This window comes from Passer domesticus, chromosome 31 (genome assembly GCF_036417665.1).
Source record: "Passer domesticus isolate bPasDom1 chromosome 31, bPasDom1.hap1, whole genome shotgun sequence".
Lineage (NCBI taxonomy): Eukaryota > Metazoa > Chordata > Aves > Passeriformes > Passeridae > Passer > Passer domesticus.
The window spans coordinates 351,360-372,802 of record NC_087504.1 but is presented as its reverse complement, the minus strand read 5'-3'; the positions used below and the strand labels follow the sequence as shown (position 1 = coordinate 372,802).

At 52.6% G+C, this 21,443-nt stretch overlaps 2 protein-coding genes across 2 annotated transcripts in view; one reads left to right on the top strand and one right to left on the bottom strand.

Moving 5' to 3' along the window:
- Positions 1 to 21,443, bottom strand: part of LOC135287768 (zinc finger protein OZF-like) — a 218,462-nt gene that overhangs the window by 162,626 nt on the left and 34,393 nt on the right. The window lies entirely within an intron of this gene.
- Positions 1 to 21,443, top strand: part of LOC135287739 (hydrocephalus-inducing protein homolog) — a 40,418-nt gene that overhangs the window by 218 nt on the left and 18,757 nt on the right. The window contains exons 2-17 of the mRNA XM_064400969.1: positions 1,079 to 1,178; positions 3,205 to 3,323; positions 4,475 to 4,698; positions 6,700 to 6,767; positions 8,985 to 9,219; positions 10,749 to 10,944; positions 13,147 to 13,350; positions 14,202 to 14,330; positions 15,634 to 15,811; positions 16,328 to 16,503; positions 17,224 to 17,357; positions 18,315 to 18,451; positions 19,128 to 19,249; positions 19,337 to 19,528; positions 19,881 to 20,009; positions 21,063 to 21,302. Coding sequence (XP_064257039.1) covers positions 1,079 to 1,178; positions 3,205 to 3,323; positions 4,475 to 4,698; positions 6,700 to 6,767; positions 8,985 to 9,219; positions 10,749 to 10,944; positions 13,147 to 13,350; positions 14,202 to 14,330; positions 15,634 to 15,811; positions 16,328 to 16,503; positions 17,224 to 17,357; positions 18,315 to 18,451; positions 19,128 to 19,249; positions 19,337 to 19,528; positions 19,881 to 20,009; positions 21,063 to 21,302 — 2,583 coding nt within the window. The remainder of the gene's footprint in view (positions 1 to 1,078; positions 1,179 to 3,204; positions 3,324 to 4,474; positions 4,699 to 6,699; positions 6,768 to 8,984; positions 9,220 to 10,748; positions 10,945 to 13,146; positions 13,351 to 14,201; positions 14,331 to 15,633; positions 15,812 to 16,327; positions 16,504 to 17,223; positions 17,358 to 18,314; positions 18,452 to 19,127; positions 19,250 to 19,336; positions 19,529 to 19,880; positions 20,010 to 21,062; positions 21,303 to 21,443) is intronic.

Below are 21,443 nucleotides of genomic sequence, written 5' to 3'. Positions count from 1 at the left end.
AGAACCTCATTTTCCTCCTCTTCCTCCTCCTCCTCCTCCCCGTCTTCCTCCTCCCACCCACTCCAACCCTGGCTGTGGTCACTTGGCAGATCCTCAGCTGGCCCCATGTGCTGGGAGGGAGGGCATGGAGTTTCTGGTGCAGCTGCAGAGCTCGCCTAAAAATGCTAAAATGCTAAAAGCATTTCTGCCCTGGAGGGTCAAGGCAGGGCTGGGAGCCTGACAAAGCCGAGCTCTGCTGCCAGGGCTGGAGCTCAGGGCACTCTGTGCGTGTCCTTGCAGTGTCACAGGGAGCAGTTCTTGTAGGCAGGGGCTGCCCCCACACGTGGGGCTCAGCAGAGGCTGTTGGAGCACTGCCAACTCACATTCTGACCTGAAGCTTGCAATGGTTTGCTGGGAAAAGGAGGCCAAACTCACCCAAGGTTAATCCCAGAAATGCCAATGGCCTCCTGTAACCACGCCTTGCACTATTTCTGAGTGTCCCTTCCAGTGTCATCTGTGAGCCTGGACACAAGGCTGGAAGGTTTCACTGGGCCTTTTGAGTTCTCCTGAACACAGGGACAGAAAACCTTTTCCTTTTCTGTTTCTGCAAGCAAACTGCCACGTGCTGCCATCAGCCAGAGCCCTGATGCTGAGTACTAGCATTGTGAGAGATGATGAATGCCTGGTGTCTGCACAGTGCAAAATCCCTTCTCATCTTGGAGTAGACCCCAGAATAACCCCAACCTCTGCTTTCTTTCAAAACAGGTTAAACTAATATTTTTATTTCTGAGGGAGGGGATCATGATCTCTCCTTGTGAAGAGCCACCAGTGCACATTGGCAGTTACATCCCACTGTAGGTGACAGCAGCATGATGTGAGCAAGAGCTTGTGTCAGAGCAGTAGGAAATTGTGGAGAGTGGCAGCTGACCAGCATTGAGAGCTTCCAGCACTGTGTTGAGCTGGCTTTGGAGGGTTTCCTTGGGCTCCTTGTGTTGTTCACTCATCACTGATGCTCTACACAAAGGCTTACAGGACTATGGTTGAAAACAAGAAATGTGAAGTTTGAAGAGAAATGTTTTGCCGTTTCTTTCTGTTGTAGGAGGGAGAAATCGAGCCGGATGGTTTGGCCCAAATCAACATGACTTTCAAACCCCTGGAAGCAGTGGAGTATCAAAGTGTGGCTTATTGCAGCATCTCAGGTACAGCTCCTGTGCCCTGCTTCTCTCCCCCTCAGTGCAGCCATGGTGCAAGCCTGAGCCCACTGGGCTCCCACGGAACTGCTGGGAAGCGTCCCTGGTCAGCAGGGCAGTGCTGGCACATCCCCAGTGGCCCTGCAGCTTCCAGGGAGTCTCCCATGCAAGGCCAGGGCTCAGAACACCTGTGTGTGAGTTACTGACGCCAGAACAGAACACCTGGGTGTGAGTTACTGATCCCAGAACAGAACACCTGTGTGAGGGTTACTGATCCCAGAACAGAACACCTGTGTGTGGGTTACTGATCCCAGAACAGAACACCTGTGTGTGGGTTACTGATCCCAGAACAGAACACCTGTGTGTGGGTTACTGATCCCATAACAGAACACCTGTGTGAGGGTTACTGATGCCAGAACAGAACACCTGTGTGTGAGTTACTGACACCAGAACAGAACACCTGTGTGTGAGTTACCGACCCCAGAACAGAACACCTGGGTGTGAGTTACTGACCCCAGAACAGAACACCTGTGTGTGGGTTACTGATCCCAGACTACCAGAACAGAACACCTGTGTGAGGGTTACTGATCCCAGACTACCAGAACAGAACACCTGTGTGAGGGTTACTGATCCCAGAACAGAACACCTGGGTGTGAGTTACTGACCCCAGAACAGAACACCTGTGTGTGGGTTACTGATCCCAGAACAGAACACCTGTGTGTGAGTTACTGACGCCAGAACAGAACACCTGGGTGTGAGTTACTGATCCCAGAACAGAACACCTGTGTGTGAGTTATTGATCCCAGAACAGAACACCTGTGTGTGAGTTACTGACCCCAGAACAGAACACCTGTGTGAGGGTTACTGATGCCAGAACAGAACACCTGGGTGTGAGTTACTGATCCCAGAACAGAACACCTGTGTGAGGGTTACTGATCCCAGAACAGAACACCTGTGTGAGGGTTACTGATCCCAGAACAGAACACCTGTGTGTGAGTTACTGATCCCAGAACAGAACACCTGTGTGAGGGTTACTGATGCCAGAACAACCCAGGCAGTGCAGGGAGAGGTTTTCGTGCCATGGCTTTGCTGGCATTTCCTCAAAGGCCAGAGAGCTACAGAGCAGAACAACTTTAGTGAACCAGCACTAAGCCCCTCTAGGCCACTGATCTCCAGGATGGGTCCATTTGACATGGATCCATCATCAGGCAGCAGGAGATGAGTTAGAAATGTGCTCCCTGAGCCTGGCTCACCTCCCACTGCCCAGACACCAGCAGAGCAGAGGTGGCTGAGCCCCACTGAGCCCAGGCTGTTGGTAGAAGGAGCAGCCTTGGCCAGCACCTGCTTCTCTCCCTGTGTGGGAGCTGTCACCTTGCAGCTCTCAGTCTGTGCAAATAGAGCACAGTGCTGAGGGTCAGGAGTTGGGGACTTTGGCAACAGAGTCGTGTGCTACTGGGCCAGGTAGTTTGGCAATTGTCAAACTCTTGATGAGCTTGTGCCTGCACAGAGTGGATTTCAAAGCTCCTCTCGGTGCATGGGAAGGAAAGCACAGAATCACAGTATGTTAAGGATGGAATGGACCTTAAAGGCCTCTGGGCAGGGACACCTCCCACTAGATCAGGTAGCTGCAAGCCCCATCCAGCCTGTCTTTGAACTCTTTCAGTGCTGAAACCTCCACAATGCCCCTGGGGAACCTGCTCCAGTGTCTCACCACCCTGACAGTAAAAAATGTCTTCCTAATATCTAACCTAAATTTCCTTTCAATTTATACCTGTTACTCTTTGGCCTGTCACTACAGGACAGCAGAGGTGTTTTAAACTCAGCAGACTGGTGACTGAAATTGAAAATCAGCCCGAGAAATGGGTTAGAAATTAGAAATCAGCCCCAAGGCTGAGGGAAGAGAAGGGTCCATATCTTCTCCTGCAGCATCAGGAGCTGGTTGCATCCAGCTCAGTCAGGGACTAGCACTGAGGCAGCCTGGAAAAGACAGTGTAACAGAGGGAATGATTGTACTGAAATGGACATCTCTCCCCAGGCTGTGAGAGCAGGATGCCCGTGCACCTCACAGGGGAAGGCCAAGGACCCTTGGTTCAATTCAGCTCTCAAACACTGAACTTTGGGAACGTTTCTGTTGGCACCACCCACGTTTCTGAGGTGAGCAGCGGGGCTTGGGATGGATCCTGATGGCTCCTGAGGCAGCAGCAAGCCTGGTGGAGTTGTGGAATTCCTGCCAACCTGGGCAGTTGTGAGCAGGGAATATTTGACGTACTGGTCAAATCTGAGGGCGTCTGAAAGGTGTGTCTGTTGTTCATGAAGGCCCAGCCCCTGCTCTGGGGATCAGCTGGGAGGCTTCCTGCAAAACAACCCCTTGGCACATGAAACCAACACTGAGTCAAAAAGCTGCATGTTCAGAGGCTTTTGTGGCAGTGCCAGACACACGGCACCTTTGGACTGGGCTGTTGAGAAGCAGCTGGAACAAACTGGCTGCCTTTGAGCTTCAGTCCACAGCTTCCAGTCAAGTGTCTCCTGCTTACTCCTGGAAGTCACAGGAAAGCCATCCAGCCTCCTGGCTCAGTGCTGGCCCTTGCAAAGGGCTTGGGAATTCCTTCCCTTGCTGACCAGGCCCTCCCCACACTTCAGCCTTGGTGCATGTCTGGCTCTAGAAAGAGAAAAGTGTTCCTGGGAATAAAGCAAAGGATTTTTCTATCTATTTGCCTCCCCCCCCAATAGTGTCAAGTTTGCCAAAAAGACGAAGAGAGAGCAACTGAAAGAGACAGAAAATGAGGCACTACATCATGCCAGACACTTCCAAAAGCTTGGCTGTGGAGGGGAAAGACATGCTGAGTCTTTTTCTAACCAAAAGATGATGCTGTCTGTACATTTTGATGCTGATGCCTCATTATCAATGTCTTGTTTTCATGACATGGGAAAAGGTGAACGAGTAGATGGTACTGCTGGAGCTGTGCAGGCTGGGGCAGCAGCAGCTCTGTGCTGATTCACCAGGCAGCTGCAATCACCCCCTGTTGCTCTCAGGGCCAGGTCTCAATGAGCTTGGTGATGCTGCCCAGAGATGCACTGCTCTGTGCCCATGGCATAACCCCAGGGTTATGAATTCCAGTTATGTGGAGCTACCACTGCTTTGCATGAAAAACCAAAGGCAGAACTTGTCCTGTTGTATTTTTTTTTTAATTTCTGCCATTCAAAGCATCATCTGCCTTTTCTGGGTGTTAATTGTATCATTAGACAATAATTCACAAGAAGGGAAGATTCCACATGTATTTCATTTTGCTTTCTTGCTGCTGCAGGTGGAACTGATTAACCTAGGAGCTCTTGATGCTCCCTTCAGCTATATCCCTTCAACTGCAAACGTGGGCTTCTGCTTCAAGTTTGCACCCGAGAAGGGCATCATTGAAGCACGTGGGATCCAGACTATTCAGATCTCCTTCAGTGCCACCGTAGTGGGGAAGTTTAAGGAAGCATTCCAGTTCCGTGTGGCTGGATCTCTTACGTCTGCAATCCTGACTATCAAGTAAGGACTCTGGGAGCTTGGTGGGCACATCTGGGACATCTCCTCCCGCCCCCCACCTCATTTTGGGGTTGGGCAGAGAAAAGAGGTGTTTGCTGAGGTCTTAATCTCTGCTTTGATCCTGGCATTGCCTTAGTGTGAGGATGCTTCCTGCCCTGTGTGGTACCTGGAGCTGGAATGACTCCTCCCTGCAGGGATCTCCCTCTGCCCTGGGCCATGGCAGGCAGTGGGATGGATCAGCTCTGGGCAGCAGCTGCTCTGGGATGTCCCAGCTGAACAAGGTGCAGGGCCCCCAGGGCTTTGGAGATGGGCCAGCCTGGGTGACTCTGCACCAGCAGCAGTGTTTGTAAAAGCTTCTGTTAATAATCCATGCCAGATGGGCAGCAGCAGCCTCACCTCCCCTCTCATGGCCGTGCTGTGGGGCACAAGCCGTGCTCCCAGCTGCTGTGCCCAGAGTGCTCTGGTGCCTCCTTTGCACAGCCTGCAAAGGGCTGATGTGGGAGTCAGGGAACTGTGCAGCAGGAACTGTGCCAAGGACTTGGGCACCATCCCCTGGGCTGGTGCCATGGCAAGAGATCATCCTGGCCCAGCACAAGGGACAAGGGGTGATCACAGGGGAGGCAGAGCTCAGTGCTCAGCACCACAGCAGCATGAGGCCTTTTCCCTGCCAGCTTGATCCTTGTGCTGCTAGGATAATGCAGTGGGAGCAGGAGAGCTGATGCTGGCTGCTCTGCAGCTTTGGAACTAGGCTGCTGCTCTTGGGAGGCACTGGGTCAAGGCAGCAAAGAAATGAAAGCAATCTGCACTGGATTATAGCAATGAGAGAAGGGAGATGGTTAAAAAAGAACAAGAAAGTTATTACTGAGCAAGAGAAAAGTGGTGAGTAGGTCTGCCCACAGTAGAGAAACAAGTATGCTGGCTTTGTTTTTGGAGGAAAAGTGCTGCTTTTTCACTCTGGAAATCAAGAGGGAACCTTTCACCATCATAGAATTGATTCTCCTCTGTCCCTCCTCCAGACTGCTCATGGGATGTTTCAGCAGCTTTCTCCTTGAGCAAGGGCAGGTGTCTCTTGTTGAGATGTGTGGAGCAGAGCCAGGGGCAGTGCTGTGAATCCAACAGAAGGCACAGGTCACTGGGCCTTGATTTTTAACCAAAGGGCAGAGTGGGCATTGATTGGCATCACCCATGAAACAAAGTCATGAGTGTTGTGCAGCTTCAAGTGCTGCTTTCAGTGGGTGTTGGCGACTTTTGGAGACTGAGTTCAAGCACGTGTGGTGTGGTAGATTCAGGACAGCCTTGTTTGGTTGTTGAAGCTATTGCTCTTGGCTGTGCCAGCTGGTGCACTGGTGACAGGATTCGTCTGTGCCCTGTGTAGAAGTGTTGCTGCTCTTTTCAGAGGATGTTTGGGGCTCCCCTGGCTTCATGTCTCAAAGCTCTGTCTGGAATGATTGTGTGAGTCAAACTCTCCTGAGAAAGCTCCTCCATGGGAACAGCAGTTCCAGCTAAGAAGTAGCAAAGCAGGAAAGGCTGGTTACAGAAGGTTGTGGGGACACCTTTATGTCCATCACATTGCAGATGGGGAAACTGAGGCACAGAGCCATGTCTGGGTGTGTGTTCAGGGGCTCCCCTGGCTTCATGTCTCAAAGCTCTGTAGGGAATGATTGTGTGGGTCACACTCTCCTGAGAAAGCTCCTCCATTACAGCTGGGGAAACTGAGGCACGGAGCCATTTCTGGGTGTGTGTTGGGGGTGCTCCATGAGACCAGCAGCATCCCGGGGGCTTTTCCTGCCTGCCCTGTGCCCAAAGCCCCATCAGTGTCTGTTGGCTGCTGGCCACTTGGCTTTGGCTGCCTCCTGTGCACAGGGGCACTGTGCTGAGCACATGGTGCTGTGTGGGTTTGAAACCCACAGTGTCCTGACACCAGGTTTTACACCTCTGAGCCACAGCAGCTTTGCTTTAATTCCCTTTAACCAAGCCATTTCCTCTTCTGTCCTTGCCATCCAGGGGGCGTGTCACCAAACTGAGGTCATACCTTGAGGACAATAAGCTCAACTGTGGGCGCATCTCCCCTGGTGAGTGTTCCCTGGGCTGGGGCACAGCGTGGGGGATCTGTGTGTTCCAAAATGGAGCACTCAAAGATAAAAGTATCTGTCACTCATGGTCTGCCACAGCAGCCTCTTCAGGGTGTGAGCTCCAAGACTGCTGGGTGCCTCAGGCAGTGTTTTGCCATGGTGAGATCAAATAGAAAGGAAGGAATAGAAAGTCAGCATTTTCTGGTGTCCATGTCCTGGTTTAAAAGACAGCTGTCTGCCAAGGAAAGCAGGAATCTTCCTGGAATGGAAAGATCATCCCCCTTCCTCCAAATTGTTATACCTTTGAAATTACAGGCTTCCAGAGAAAAAGATGGGAAAAGGAATAACAGTTCTTTACTAGAATATATCAGCACAAACAACAACACAACAACAGAAGTTTCCAACCCACCAGGTGCTGTTTTTCCCCCTTTGGTGTAGTTATGATGGCAGGCAGGAGGAGCTGTGGGCTCTGGCAGGGCAGTGATCCTCTCCCAGCCAGCACTGGCAGGGAAGGCAGGAGGGGAGGCAGGAGGGAAGGCAGGAAGGAAGGCAGGAGGAAAGGCAGGAGGAAGGCAGGAGGGAAGGAGGGAAGGAAGGCAGGCACGAGGGAAGGCAGGCAGGAGGGAAGGCAGTCATGAGAGAAGGCAGGCAGGCAGTCATGAGGGAAGGCAGAATGGAAGGCAGGAGGGAAGGAAGGAGGGGAGGCAGGAGAGAAGGTAGGGAGGCAGGAAGGCAGGCAGGAGGGAAGGCAGGCAGGCAGGAAGGAAGGCAGGCAGAAGGGAAGGCAGGCAGGCAGGAAGGAAGGCAGGCAGGAAGGCAGGAGGGAAGGAAGGAAGGCAGGCAGAAGGGAAGGAAGGCAGGCAGGAAGGAAGGCAGGTTCGATCAGAGTGCTGAGCTGCAGCCAGGGCAGTCCCGTGGCCAAGAACACAACCTCCCGCAGCAGCGCACGGCTGAGCTTTGATCCCCCAGCGGGAGGAAGGGAAGCTCTGCTCCCTGCCCAACCTCAGCCCCCACTGCACAGCTGCCCACAGCATCAACGTCACAACTCCCAAAAAACCCTGAACGGAAAAGCCCACCCCCAGGGCTAAAACCCCCCAAAACCCCTATCCCCCTTCCCAGACCAAGGGGAAAGTTCCCTACGAAGCCTAAACCCATAACAGGGAAGTTAATGAACTTTTAGAAAAAACTAATTGCCTTTCCTGAGCTGCTTCTTTCCCACCCTGCATCACCACTGAGGCACTCATTGCCTTTTGAATAAATGTGTTAGGAAAATGAATCCACAAACATCAGAGGTTTATGTCCAAAAAGGAGACAGAGGAGTCCTTTTACTTTATTGGAATAAAGGGAGAGGCCATGGGACATTCCCCTGGGATCTCTCAAAATTTTGGAGGACTCAGCCTCCCTTTTTATCCCAATTTCCCAGCTGCATTTCCCTTCTCTCTTTCCCCATTGGCTGAGGTACTTGAGAGGTACAGACTTTCCGATACACCTGATACTGAAGATTTCCCTCTAATGTATAACCTTCCCTTTTAATTTTTAATTGATATGGAATGTAGGGAGTTTTCTTTCCCATTGTTTCTTTCATCTTTCAAAGTCTAATTTCATTTATCAGCAACCCCAAAGTTTATTTGTAAAAGCAAATATCTTTTTCCATGTGTTAATCAGTGGAATCCTTCCCATTGTTTCTTTTATCTCCCAGTGCTAGTTTTATCTACAAGTAGAGCCACAGCTTGTTAGTAAAGACAAATCCGTTATTCCTCTCAAATGAAACAAGAAAAGCAGCAGTAATCCCAGTGGCCAGCATGGGTGTGAACTCATGTTGACTCACTGCTTATATATCCTGAAAACGGTAGTGTTGGCAGACTTAACAGGGAATTTTACAGCTTGAATTTTCAGAGTAAATGCTCGCTCTGGGTGCACACTCGTCACTGAGAGAAAACTGGTGCTGGTTTGGGGCAGGTGAGGGAGCTGCTCCCCATCAGAGAGAGAAGCTTACAGTGTTGAGCAGGGCTAAGAGTGGGCCTTTTCAAGGCTGCAGTCTGGAATCAGTGTCCAAGGGAACTCAGTGATGATTAATTCCTCATGCAGCTTCTGGGTGAGCTGTAGTTCAGAGAATAAAGAGCTAAACTCCAATCCCACTTTCATCCTGCCAGGATATTCACACCAGGAGTCATGCCATAATTGGTGCCTCAATGGACATTTGTGTCCTTTTCCTAGGCTCTCCCTTCTCCGATATCCCTCGCCTCATTGACACCTCCTTGATGTCCCATACAATCCCTCGTGAAGAAGCCTGCTTCTCAGATCTCCAAATCCAGCCCAGCACCCTGAAGTTTGGCTGCCGCGTGGTTGGTACTATGAAAGAAGTGCGTTCTCTGGAGATGACCAACTGCAGCTTACTTCCTGTCCACTACCACTGGTCAATCCAGTCCGAGAGCCAGGAGCCCAGGTTGAGGTATGTGCACCTTTGCCCTCTCCTTGGAGCTCTTCTTCCTGGTGCCCTGTTTGTACTTGGCAAAGAACAAAGCTGTTTGCCTGGGATCTGACAGACTGCTTCTGGCTTTTCCTTGTTCAGCTAACACTGACCAGCTGTGCTCAGGCTGGATGCTCAGGGAATAGGTTTTCCACCTGCGTAGCCCCCGCAGTGGTTTCCCCTGGGAAGGAAAGCTGGAGTGAAAGCTGCCTTCTCAGACCTCTGTGGCCTGAGGCAATGTCCACCTCGATGAAGGGCTCCTAGCCCCAGCTCCCAGAGTGCTGCTGGAGGCCCTTTTGGCCCCTCTGCTTTGGGATGGGTCCTCTCTGCAGTTGCTGCTCTCTGCTCCTTGCCTTCCTCCCTGGCATTGTGCTGGAGGATGCCCAGAAAGTCCCAACACCAGAGGAAGAGCTACCTAGTGCCTGGGCTGATGCTGAATGTCTTGTTCCCTTCCCTTTCCTTCTTTTCTGAGATAGCTCCTTTACTGCCAGGACAATTTCTTTCCCAGGGGTCAGCATTCAGGGTACACCTTGGATTCTTCACTCCCTTTTTTTGGGACACTTGTTACTCCTTTTGACTTTTCCCCTGCAACATGTCCCTTATGAGTTCTGTACTGCTTGACGGCAGGACTTGTTCATCACATCATCTCCTATTCCTGTGTCCCAGAGGGTTTCTACTTTAGAGTGCAAAATGTCATTGTCTGGGCACCACGGTCCGGGGAAGTTGCCTCAAACCATTCATTAGAACTAAAGACAGTGGAGTAGATGATTAGGGATCTCTTGGGGGTTATGATGAGACTGCCCCTCACGCAGAAATGAAATGCAGCCTTAGGTCACAAGCGACAAAGCTAAAGACAGTGATTCTTTGGGGAGCAGGTCATTGCAGGCACTGAATGCCTGTCTGGGAATGGAGCATCCAGGTCGTGTTTGACTGTGTGGGGAGCACTTGCAGCTCAGCAGGGTGACAGGCAGGCGCTCAACTGTGTCCCTCACGTGGCATTAGAAACACAGGCAGAGTTGCCCTGAGCACCTGCTTCAATTTAAAATGGGGAATGTGACCTGAATCACCTGGGAGTGTTGGAAAATGTCAACCTACCCCCCAGCACTGTCAGGGGAACACTCCTGATAAATACCTGGTGGAGCTGCAGAGTTTCTGACGTTGGGCTCTGGGGTTTGCTGTGCTGGCTCGTCACTGGCTGGATCTGCCCCTTGGTGCCTCAAATCTCACCTTTTTGCTTGCCTTCTCTATCCTTGCCTCTCCCACTGTGCTTTTTGCCTCCCCACAAGGTGTTCATCCCTGTCCTCTGTAGCTGCTCAGTGCAAGCAGTTGCAGCTGCCTGCACTGCTGCTACCTCAGTGTCATCCCTGGGCTGCCTTTAGAGCACACCTGCTCCAGCCTGGACTGGGAAGGGCTGGATCAAAGCATTTGTCAGTTCAAGGTGCCAGCACCCAGCCAGGGGCTGCATCCTGACCAGGAGCTGCTGGTGCAGGTGTCCCTCCCTCCCACTGCAGGTCCACGTCCGTAGCTCAGTTACTTGGTGGATGTCAGCCTTACCCATCTAAATTCACACCGCAACCCCCAAAGGAGAAGAGACCCTCTTTTGGTTCCTTGGCATCTCGAAGGAGACGCATCAACATTAGAAGCGTGGAGGAGCCAACCAAAGCCCTGAAAGAAGAGCAGAATGTTCTTCAATCTTCAGGAGCGGAGGTAGATTTGCTTGTACACCTACTGCTTGTGTTGCCTCCCCAGCTTGCCACCAACAAGGCACGCTCATGCTGAGCTCCCTTTTTGCTGCCCTGCTGTCCTGTGCCCTGACAGTTGGGCATCAGGGCCCGTGGCTGGGTACGGGGTGTGTGGGAGGGAGAAATAGGAGAGTTTTCTTGAAGAAGCCCACTCAGATCCTACAGACCTGTGTTGAGTGTGGGATTTTTTTGCCTGGTTTTCTTCACCATGTAAGATGAGGCTTTTATCTGCATCATGATGGTAAGATCTCCAGCTTCCTTCCCAGCGCAAGCTGTGATGAGTCCTGCTCTCCATGTAGCCTCTTCCCAAGCCAGCCACACTACCTGTTTGCAGGTCTCTGCTTTCACCCGAGAGCTGCTATTGCACTGGTGGCCCTGAAGCTGTCTCATAAAATGAGACTTTGCCAGGTGGCTGTCTCTTCCTCCTAGCATGGAAAATGGCTTGTTTTTCAGGTGCCTCCACAAACTCCTGAACACCCTCACCTTGCAGTAGGGTTGGCAGGAATCACATCCTCCCTGGATGTGCCGCACACTCCCCACAAAGCAGAGAAGATAAGAGGGGATCTGTCTCACTTGCACATTGTCAGTGTGGCAAGCAGGGCTGGAGCTCCCAGTCCCACTGGTGGCCCTGAGCATTGGCCACAGAGGGGGCTCCCATCCCTGCAGGCCCATCACACAGTGCTGCTGAAGCAGCTGGTTGTTGGAGAGGCCGTGCAGGACATGTTGTAGGACTGCCCAAGGATGCTGTGCAGCACCTATGGAGGGCATTGCTCCCCTTGGATCCCATCAGGTGGTCCACAGGAAATTTTAGGAGGAGCTTTTCCTGAGGCACCTTGAGAAAGCAGGCTATCAATCAGAGAGAGAAAGAGGAAAAGCCTCAGGAGTCAGATGAGCGGGGCTGGAGTCCTTCCCCGAGCTCCCTGAGCTCCAAGAGCTCTCACTCTGAGTCTCCTCCTTTTCTAAAAGCAGTAAGAAATGCTTTTTAGAGGGAAGTTGTGCATCAGAGAGAATTTCTACTGTCAGGAGACATCCCAGTTCACTTCAGTGTAGCATATTAATTAATGCATTGATCCCTGAGTATGGGAGAAGATTTTCCCCATGGTCCCTTCACTGGTCAGTGGCATGGATGCAGGATGAGATCAGGATGATTTAGGCTGTATTTGGGGAATAGGCCCCTGTCCCAGTCTGCTCGTACAAGCGGGGGTTGTGATGGTTTAACTGATCTCAGAGTGCAAAAACAACACAGAGGGGATTTCAGTATTGATCAAAACAAATGCACCTTTTATTGAGTGCCCACAGCAAATGTGATAGAGGAATTAGAAAGGAGATAAAAGGATAGAGAGAGAGAGAGAGAGAAAAGGGGGGAATATGGCTACCAATGGAGAGACGAAAACCCTCGTGGTCCGGCCAGTAGATCTGTCACGTCAGGGAGAATCTCAAAGTCTTGGTTAACTCAGGGGTCCATTATAGTCCTCTGCCGAGAGGAGAACAGGTAGAAGACAATGGAGAATGAGCCTATTGAAAACAGGTACAGACAGCCCATGTTCTGAAACAGGGTAAGTCAATCTCAGCAGTGAGTGGGACCCATTGTTTCAGGACTGGTTTCTCTGGGAAAATAGTCTTGGTCCAGTGAACACACCTGCAGGCACCACTTGGCAAACATCCCACTTCAGTCAGCCCAGCACCCCTGTGCCAGAATTATAGGGGTCTCAGTCTCAGTCCATGGGAGGGAGCTCAATCTCCGTCCATCACAGTGGTCGTGAGGCAGATGAGGAATTTTCAGTGGGGGATCACCAAAGTTACCCCAGAAAGTTCATTTGGCCAAGAGGTGGGGAAATCCATGGGCTGTTGTGTTGAGCAGGGATCGGGAAGCAGGTGTAAGTGTACAGAGCAAGCCGCTCCTTGCCAGGCCCTGCTCAAAGCAGTGTACCATGGTGCACTGCAAACACAGCTGCACACTTGGCAAGCATCCACCTCCACCAGGCAGGAACTCCAGTCAGGGTCTTCAGGGTCCTGGTCTCTGGCCTTGTGACGGTCGTGAGGCAAATAAGGGGAACTTCGGACTGTCTCTTACAGCCCCTCCGGCTACAGCTGCGCTTTGCTCCAAGATGCTCTTCTGCATCCATTTCCACGCTCAACACCTCCATCTCTCCTGTCCTCCATCCAGGCTTTCAGGATCATGCCGCAGTCGGGTATCCTGCAGCCAGGAGAGAGCCGGGAGGTGTCCATCACCTTCTTTGGCCACCAGGATGTCCCCACCAGTGTGAAGGCGCTGTGCCACGTGGGGCAATGCCTGAGCCACGTGGTGGAGCTGATCATCCCACGGGTCAGCTACTCCCTGAGCCTCCAGGAGATCGACTGTGGCTTCCAGGTACCACACGTGGCCCCTGGCACAGCTCCTTGCCTTGGAACCATGGCCAGCAGGTTCCTGCCCGCCTCAGTCCAGGCCTCACTCCCCTTCCCAGCCCCTTTCTTGGCTCTGGGGCTTGGAAGTACAACCTTTGAGGGACACATCCGGCATCCAAGCTGGTTTAAAATGGCCATCTCCACAAATGTTGGGAATGCCTCTTTTTCAGGGTACCTAACACTGCCTCCTGGGCCAGGCAGGGTCCCAGTGGGGATGCTCTGAGGGGCATGTCTCTGAGACATCCCTCTGCTGATCCACTCCTAAAGCCTGACCTCCAAGGAGATGCTCTTGCTTAATTCACAAATAATCAAGGGAAGACGTTGGGCTTCCAGTCACCATAGTGGGAGAGAGTGTCCCAGAAAAATCCCCACGTCAGTCTTTTTCAGTTGAAAGCCCACAGACATTTCCAGCTGCTGGCCCTGTCTGTGTTGCCCTGTGTGACTCCCTTGTTGCATGCATGTTGCTTGCCAGTAATTGCATGCAGTTGCCTTTTCTCCTGGAATGCCTCAGTGCTGTCTCTGTTTCTCCTGGCTGTTGGTGACCCCTCAGAGTGCAGAGGGCCTGTGTCCCCTGGTTCATTTATTGCTGGCCCTCACATGGTTGTTACCACACCTCTGTGTGCTGCCAGAGCTCCCTGGTCCTGTGCAGCTGCCCTGGGCCTGGGGGTTCCCCCGGTTCCCAAGTGCCCCTATTTCCTCCCTGGTCCCTGCTCCCAGCTCCCAGGACGTGTCTGCTTCCAGCCCCAGGAGAGAGGAAGGAGCTTCCCAGCAGCAGGCCTGGGTTTGTAACTTCCCTCTCCTGTGCCTCCTCTCCAGATATTTAATGAAATTGGTCACAGCGTGGTCACCCTGGCGAACACTGGCAGGACTGAATTCAGATGGGTGCTAAACCCTTGCCCTGCAGACAAGAATCAGCCTGGTGTGTTTCTGGTCTGGCCCACCAGTGTAAGTAGCACAAGTGATTGACCCCCGCCCTGTGTCAGGTGGCCCAGGAGAGTGTCAAAGAGAAAAAAGAGCCGGGGGGAAAGGGGGAAGAAAGTCAGAGGGGAAAACCCAAACCCAGCCATGAGAGAGAGAGGCCTGTCAGCAGTTTCTGCTGGGGGCAGAGGAGGTCAAACAAGTGCTCTCCTGATAGACTCCCCCACAGCCTTGGCTGTTGGCTGGCTGTGCTGTCACAGGGCAGGCACGGGTGTGTCGGTCACTGTCCTGTCCTGCTGTAAGGGGAGCAGAGGAGAATTCTTTTTGACAGATTTCTCGGACAAAAATAAGGCACAAACACAGCAAGTATTAGCAGCATCCCAGCACTGTCCAAGCTTCTCAGTCCTGCCTGGATGTCTTTGAGCCAAAGCAGCACTCCTGCCTTTGTCCCTCCCTGCGGTGGGAAGAGAAAGCAACTGGCTTTCCCATTTCTTCATGCCTGTCTCCTACAGGGGACGAGAGGAGCTGCTGGCCCTGCTGAGAGCAGGGACTTCTCTTCCACAGTGGCAGCAGAAGAGCCTTTTTTTGTTGAGGCAGGCTCTTGCTGGCAGAGGGCAAACCCCATGAGCAGCAGAGCTGTGCTCACATCGGGCTGTGCTGGGGCTGCAGCCTTATGAGCCCTGGGTCAGAGGCTCGACCTTTTGGGCACAAGGAAGGCAGAAGGTGTGAGAAGGGAAGGCCACTCCTCAGTTAAAATTTAAAGAGAATTGAAGAAGAGACAATAGGGGACAAAGTCAATAAGGCAGAAGTAACAGCGCTGGGTGCTTAGCTGCAGCCAGAGGCACACCAATCAACACAGCAGCACCCCTTCTATACCCTGGGTATTGCATCAGCCTAATCCATATTTACAAATGGTTATACATCTTCAAACATTGTAACGTAGTTCCTCCTCTGTCCCGCCTCTTTGGAGCATGTGCAGTTGTCCTAGTGCTGGTCATGTGTTGCTTTTCAACATATTCAACAGGTTTCCATTCCTTCACTGGTTAAATGTTAATATTACAACAACTCTTCACCAACAGTGGTATCACAACAGAACATTTGCATGAAAAGAACTCTAAACTTTAGCAAAACTTCTTTGACAAAAGTCAACATTGAAAAGCACATGTATTTAACAGTTGTGAAAGCCAACACTGTAATATCTTTATCACAAAGGTGATGTGGTCTGATGGTTTCTTCGAGATGAGAACCTGTCTCCTCAGCCTGTCTGTCCCCTGAGCCATCCCCATCAAATGCTCTGATGCATTCCCTCCCTCCTCTCCTGTCCCTGCAGGGCTCCATTGCACCTGGCAAGAACAAAGTGCTGAAATTCTCTTACCTGCCGGGAATACCAGGAGCTTTCAGCAGGACTTACCAGCTTACAGTGGGTGACCTGGAACCAGAAAATATCTTCCTGAAAGGAGAAGCGACCTGCCCCATGATCAGTGTAAACCTGCCCTGGATCATCAAAGGTGGGCACTGCCTGTCTGCCCAGGAAGGGCCCCTCTGGTTTTGTTCCCTGCCCTATGCCCATAGGGCAGCTCATGCCAAGCTCCACCAAGCCTGGAGGGTTGCAGGACTCCCAGACCAAGGCAAGCCCCCTGGTTGCTTCATGAGCCTTGAGCAGAGGATCCCATGTGAGCTTTGTCCCAGGAACCGTCCTGCAGAGCTTGCCAGCACATCTGGCAGGGTCCTGAAGGATGATGGCTAGACTGAAAGGCTTGGGAAAGCTGTAAGAGAGGCTGGCAGGGCTTCTGGCAGGGTTGGATTTGTGTGACATTGCAGGGCATGAGATGCTCCTCGGTGGGGAGGGAGATGGCTGGGGGTGGAGACGAGGATTCAGAGAGGAGCAGCAGCATCCACTTTCCATAGATGGCTTGAGGGATTTCTTTCTGGAAGAAACCAGCATTGGGAGGTGGGGACTTCCCAGCTTAAATGGGACTGGCACTTTGCTCACATTTCTCTTTGTGGATGTTTTCTTCCTTCAGAAAATGAAGAACATGAGAATCCACTGAAACAGCCTGTACAACAGTACAATCAGAGGAACAAATTAGAGGAAGAAGTTGTTCAGAAGAAGACTCAGCCCCCTAAGACTCAGACTTTGGAGACTGGGAATCGGAAGACTCGGGACCCGCAGCCCCGCTTGCTTGGCTCTGGCACTGCAGTAAGAACAGCTGCAGCCCCGTTTGGCACATGCCACCTTCTCCCTGTCACCTGAGCCCCGTGCAGCCCACAGCAGCTTCCTGGTGCCCTGATGGCACCTGGGACCTCCCTGCCCACTTACAGCCATAGGTCACCTCAGCATTCCCCTAGGGCTGCCACTCTGGTCATGGTCTGCTCTGGGGCTGCACCTGGCTACCCCAGGGAGAGACCCTGAAGGCCAAGCTCCAGGGATGGAGTTGATGGTGCTTTGAAGGAGATGCAGCTCATTGCTGGGGAGTTCCTTAGTTCCAACCCAAGCCCTGCCATGTTTACAGACCTTAACAGCAGCTGCCTGATTGTGCCCTGGGGCTGTGCTGGCAGTGCTCATCTCCAAGAGGCACCAGCTTGGTCCCAGTTCCCTTTCAAGACAGTTTTTGTCCAAGCTGCCTTGGTACTGGCTGGGGGCAGGCAGGTATCTGGAGACCTGGAAGGTTCCTGGCTTGTCTGTCTGCCTGGCCAGAGCAGCTTTGCTAACAGTGTCTGGGCAGGCAAAGCTGCTGGAGTTGCTTCCCTGGAGATGAGGTGCTGGCTAAGAGAGCAGGAGGTGTCACAGACACTGAGCAGCCAGACAGGAGGGCCCCACAGCCCCTGCCAACAAGAGCAGGGTGGGATCCTTTCTCAGGTGCAAGCTGGGCCTTGGGAAGGACCTTTGCTAACCAGCCACTGTCTTCCCTTTCCGCAGCCAAACAGTCAGCTGCAGATGCACACAGTGAGGATGCTGATAGTGGAGGCTGCTCTGGAGCTGCAGGAAAGGGTCATACACCATGTCCCAAAGTGCAGGTTCCCTAACAAGCAGCTGTGCCAGAGCCTTGTCAAGTGAGTAGGCACTGCCATCCCCATCTCCAGGTGCTCTGTGGGGAACACTCAGCAATGTCCCCTTCTCCTGAGAGCTCCTTGGCTCTGCAGAGCTGGGAACAGCCTGGACTTCAGAAAGGGTCTGGTCCTGCTGGCTGTGACACACTACATGTGAGCAGCAGGGTGTCCTCCCTTCCCCAGCACCACGCTGAGCTTTGGCCTGCTCAGCTCCCCTCAGCTGTGGGGTTCTGTCCCTAGAGCTGAGGGGACCCAGTGCACACCTTCAAGCCCTTCCAGACAGCATAAATGCTGTCCCTGCTGCCTAGCTCTGAAAGAGACAACTCCCAGCTGATGGCTTGGTTCCAACCAACAGAGAACACTAAACAAAAGGAGAAGGGAACTGCACATGTCAGCAAAGCCTTTAAAAGCCAAAATCAGATGGCTTGAACCTTGGTGGGGTGGCAGGGCTTATCCAGGTAACTTGGTGGGTCCTTTTGCACCATCATGATGCAGCACAAGCACAGGAGGCTTTAATTCAGGAAGAAGATGCTCTGCAGACGAGATCATGTGATCTGGTTGCAGAACAATGAAGATTTCCTGTGCAGGCAAATCTTATTCCTAGGACCCAAAGCAATTTCAGGCTCAGGCTGTACACCAGGCTAGGCAGTTTCCCAGAGACACTCTGGGCTCACCTGCACTGGCTTTTCATGGCAGAGGAGCTGTGGCCAGTGTCCATTTTAAATAAATAAAAGAAATATCTATTTACTAATGATAAATATCATTAGTAGCTGATAAAACCTAGGACCTGTACTCCTCCTGACTTGCCAAACGCTTTGCCAGGTGGTCAGGCCATGGGTTTCATGGGCTTGAGCTGAGTTTTTTCAGCAGTCAGTAAAGAAATAGCCACTTGATTTGTGGCTGTCCACTTGGACATGTAGCCAGGCTGTGGTTTAAGGACTGTCCTTAATCTCCTTGCAGAGTTGAGGTGCCCGAGTATGTCCTGGACATGGGCACTGTCCTTAAGGGTTTCACTGGGAAAAGCACTGTGAAGATCACCAACCCTGGGCAGATCCCAGTCTTCTTCCAGGTCAATGGATCTGTCCTGCAGGACACAGGTAAGCAGTTCTGGAGACGCTTCCTGTGGGCTTGAAGGAGGTGTCTCAGACAGCCGGCCGCCCCCGTGCCGGGAGGGAGGGGTGCTCGGCCACTGAACTTGTGTGTGTGTGGGGGGTGGTTTGAGATTTTTCTCCTCAGTGCCCCTGCTGGGAGCTTTAGAGGCAGAATTCTCCTGGCCATCCATGCCCAGGGACCTCTCCTGGCCTGCCTGTGACTGCCCTAACGCTTCAGTGCAGGGGCCAGATGGGCTCACCACCCTGGTCACCTGTCAGCATCTTCTGCCCTTGGCTCCAACGAGCAGCAAGTTTCTTTGGGCACTCTGTGGGCTTGTTTTGCCAAGCAGTGGGTCTGCTGTGTTTTGGAAATGCTTTGTTTGGAGTTCACACTGTCACAGCGCTTGTATTCAGCCTTGGTTGAGGAAGCAGCCTGTGAGATCCTCTGGTGGATCAAAAGAGGCTTCCAAAGAGGCTTTGAGGCAAGGCTGAGCTTCCATCACACAGTGGCTCACTGTGTCTGAGGGGTGTTCAGGTGCACTCTACGTTTTTGTCCAGGTCACAGCATGGCATGGGGCTTTTCCCAGACCTCTCAGCCAGAATACCTGTATGGTCTTAATGTGCTTAGGACACATTTTGTGTTTCATGTGTATCTCAGCTGCTTTGCGTTCATCCTTTCAAGGTTTCAGCGTGGACCTGGACCTGATGAACAGCCTGCCCCCCAAGCAGAGCGTGAAGTTTGACGTGCACTTTGAAAGTGCCCAGCGGTCACAGGGTGACGTGGATGTGCTGCTGCCCATAGAGGTACCACAGCTCTTGGGGCAGGCAGCAGGCTGGGCACAGCAGCAGATGTCACCTGCACCCTCCGCTGAATTCTCTGTCCTTCTCCAGGTGACAAAAGGCCCCACGTCTCACATCCGCCTCCGTGCCACTGTGCTGGAAGTGTCTCTCAACCTGTCCAAGAGAGCACTGCAGTTCTCTGACATTCTCGTTGGGCAGTGCCAGATTGAGACAATCCAGCTCTACAACCGGTTCCCAGTAGCCTGCACATGGTCCATTACTGCCATCAAGCCTGCTCTGAAGGTAAAGCACAGGCAGCATTGAACACAGAGCTTCTGGGTTGGGTTTTCTTTGTGTCTCTTGCCCTTTCTGCTCCTGTGGCTGCCTGAGCACTTGGCTCTACAGCGTGTTTGAGGAAGCTTCTGAGGGTCTAGATCAAGGCTGGACCTGTTCCATTAGCGGATGCTTTGCTTTTCTGCCATCTTCACCCATTCCTCCTCCTCTGAGGACAGTAGCTCCCTGTCTGCCTGCCCTGCGGTTTTCCCTCCAGCTCTAGGCTATGGGGGCCACGCTTGATTTGGCTGTGGGTGCTCCCAGCACTGTATCAGTGTCTCAGAGCATGAGGAGACCTCACACAATTGGTTTCTGTGCCTAGAAATATGTATGTCAGAAGTCGCAGGCGCTGGAGGATGAGCCCTGTCCCTTTGAAGTGACACCTTCCCAAGGAAACCTTGATCCAGGACGGTGGCAGAAGTTAAAGATCCAGTTTACACCCAAGGAGGAGGTGAGATTGGCAGGTGTCAGCCAAGGAGGCCTGTCAGGGCTATCTGGAAATGAGGGCCTGGTGCAGAGAGTGTGGTAGGAGCTCTGCCTTCACAGGGAGCTTTCTGCAAGCCCCGTACTCAGCATGGCTCAGTTCAGCCCACAGAGCACTCCCGTGAGATGGGCTTTGAAATGCCCACAGGGAGCTTGCACAGAGAGCATCAGGGCTCTGAGGCTGCCTCTTGGCATGTGGGGGGATGTGCCCAACTCCCCTCAGCCTCCCCTCTATTTGCCTGGCTGTATTTGCAGCTGCAACACTTGGTGCAGAGCAGCTGCACACTCGCTGAGGATAATCCTGGAATGGCTCATCCTGCTGCAGCACTGACAGACCAAACAGCCACCAGACATCTTCCTGAGCACAGCAGGACAGTCACCTGTAGTGGTGTGCTGCCAGCAGTCCCCGGGGCTCTGGCCTGCCTGCACAATCCCATGCAGCTGGGGATTCAGCATAAGGGATGGAGCATTCCCAAAAGTGGTTTGCCTGTGGCCGCTGGCAGTGTGTAGCAGCATGGACACGAGTGCTTCTGTGCCCACAGACGGCCCCAGGGATCTTTTAATTGCTCGAGAGATGTAACCATCTAGTGTCTGGCTTGGACCAGAGCCAAACATGAAGCAGGGAAGATGACCCTTATTTCTGGCCAGAGAGAGCTCATTTGCCTCTCTCCTGGAGCTGCCGTTTGCCTGATGCAGCAGTGCCAGGATGGTGTCTGGACACTGCAACCCCGAGGGCCCTTTCCATGAGCATTGCACTCCTCCATGACTAGGTGAAAACGCCTGACAGTCCATTGTGCATCCATCTGATACCCAAATACCCAGTCTGAGTGCACACCAGGATTCATCGCAGTTACTCAGACCCAGGATACAGATGCTGTAGTCCCTAGCATAAATAAATACCTGGTTTCTATTTGCCTTGGAGGGACTGATAACACCCTGGCCATGGGGCAAGCATTGTTGTATTTGGGGTCCTGTCAGCTGGGACTTGATGGATGAGTTTTCTGCACCTTTCTCTTTTCAGAGGTCTTACAAGAATGAGCTGAAGCTCAACATTGGTGGGAGCAGCCATCACTTAAGGCTGCACCTCTCGGGACAAGGTCTAGAGCCACGGTTGGAGTTCAGCCCCCCAGCACTAAAGATGGGACAGGTGCTGGTGGACACTGATGGGGTGGAGGCCACAGTGGTGGTGAAGAACCCATGTGACTTCCCCATTGAGTTTTACTCCCTGGACTTTGATCAGCAGTACCTTGAGGAGGAGAAGGTGAGAAGGCAGGTCTGGTCCCCATGTACACGCTGCCCAAGCTTCACAGCACTCCAGCATTCCCAGGCTTGTGCCAGGGAGATGGAGGCAATGGCCAGGGCAAGGCCAGCTCTGCTGACATGCTGTGGGAAGCCTTAAATA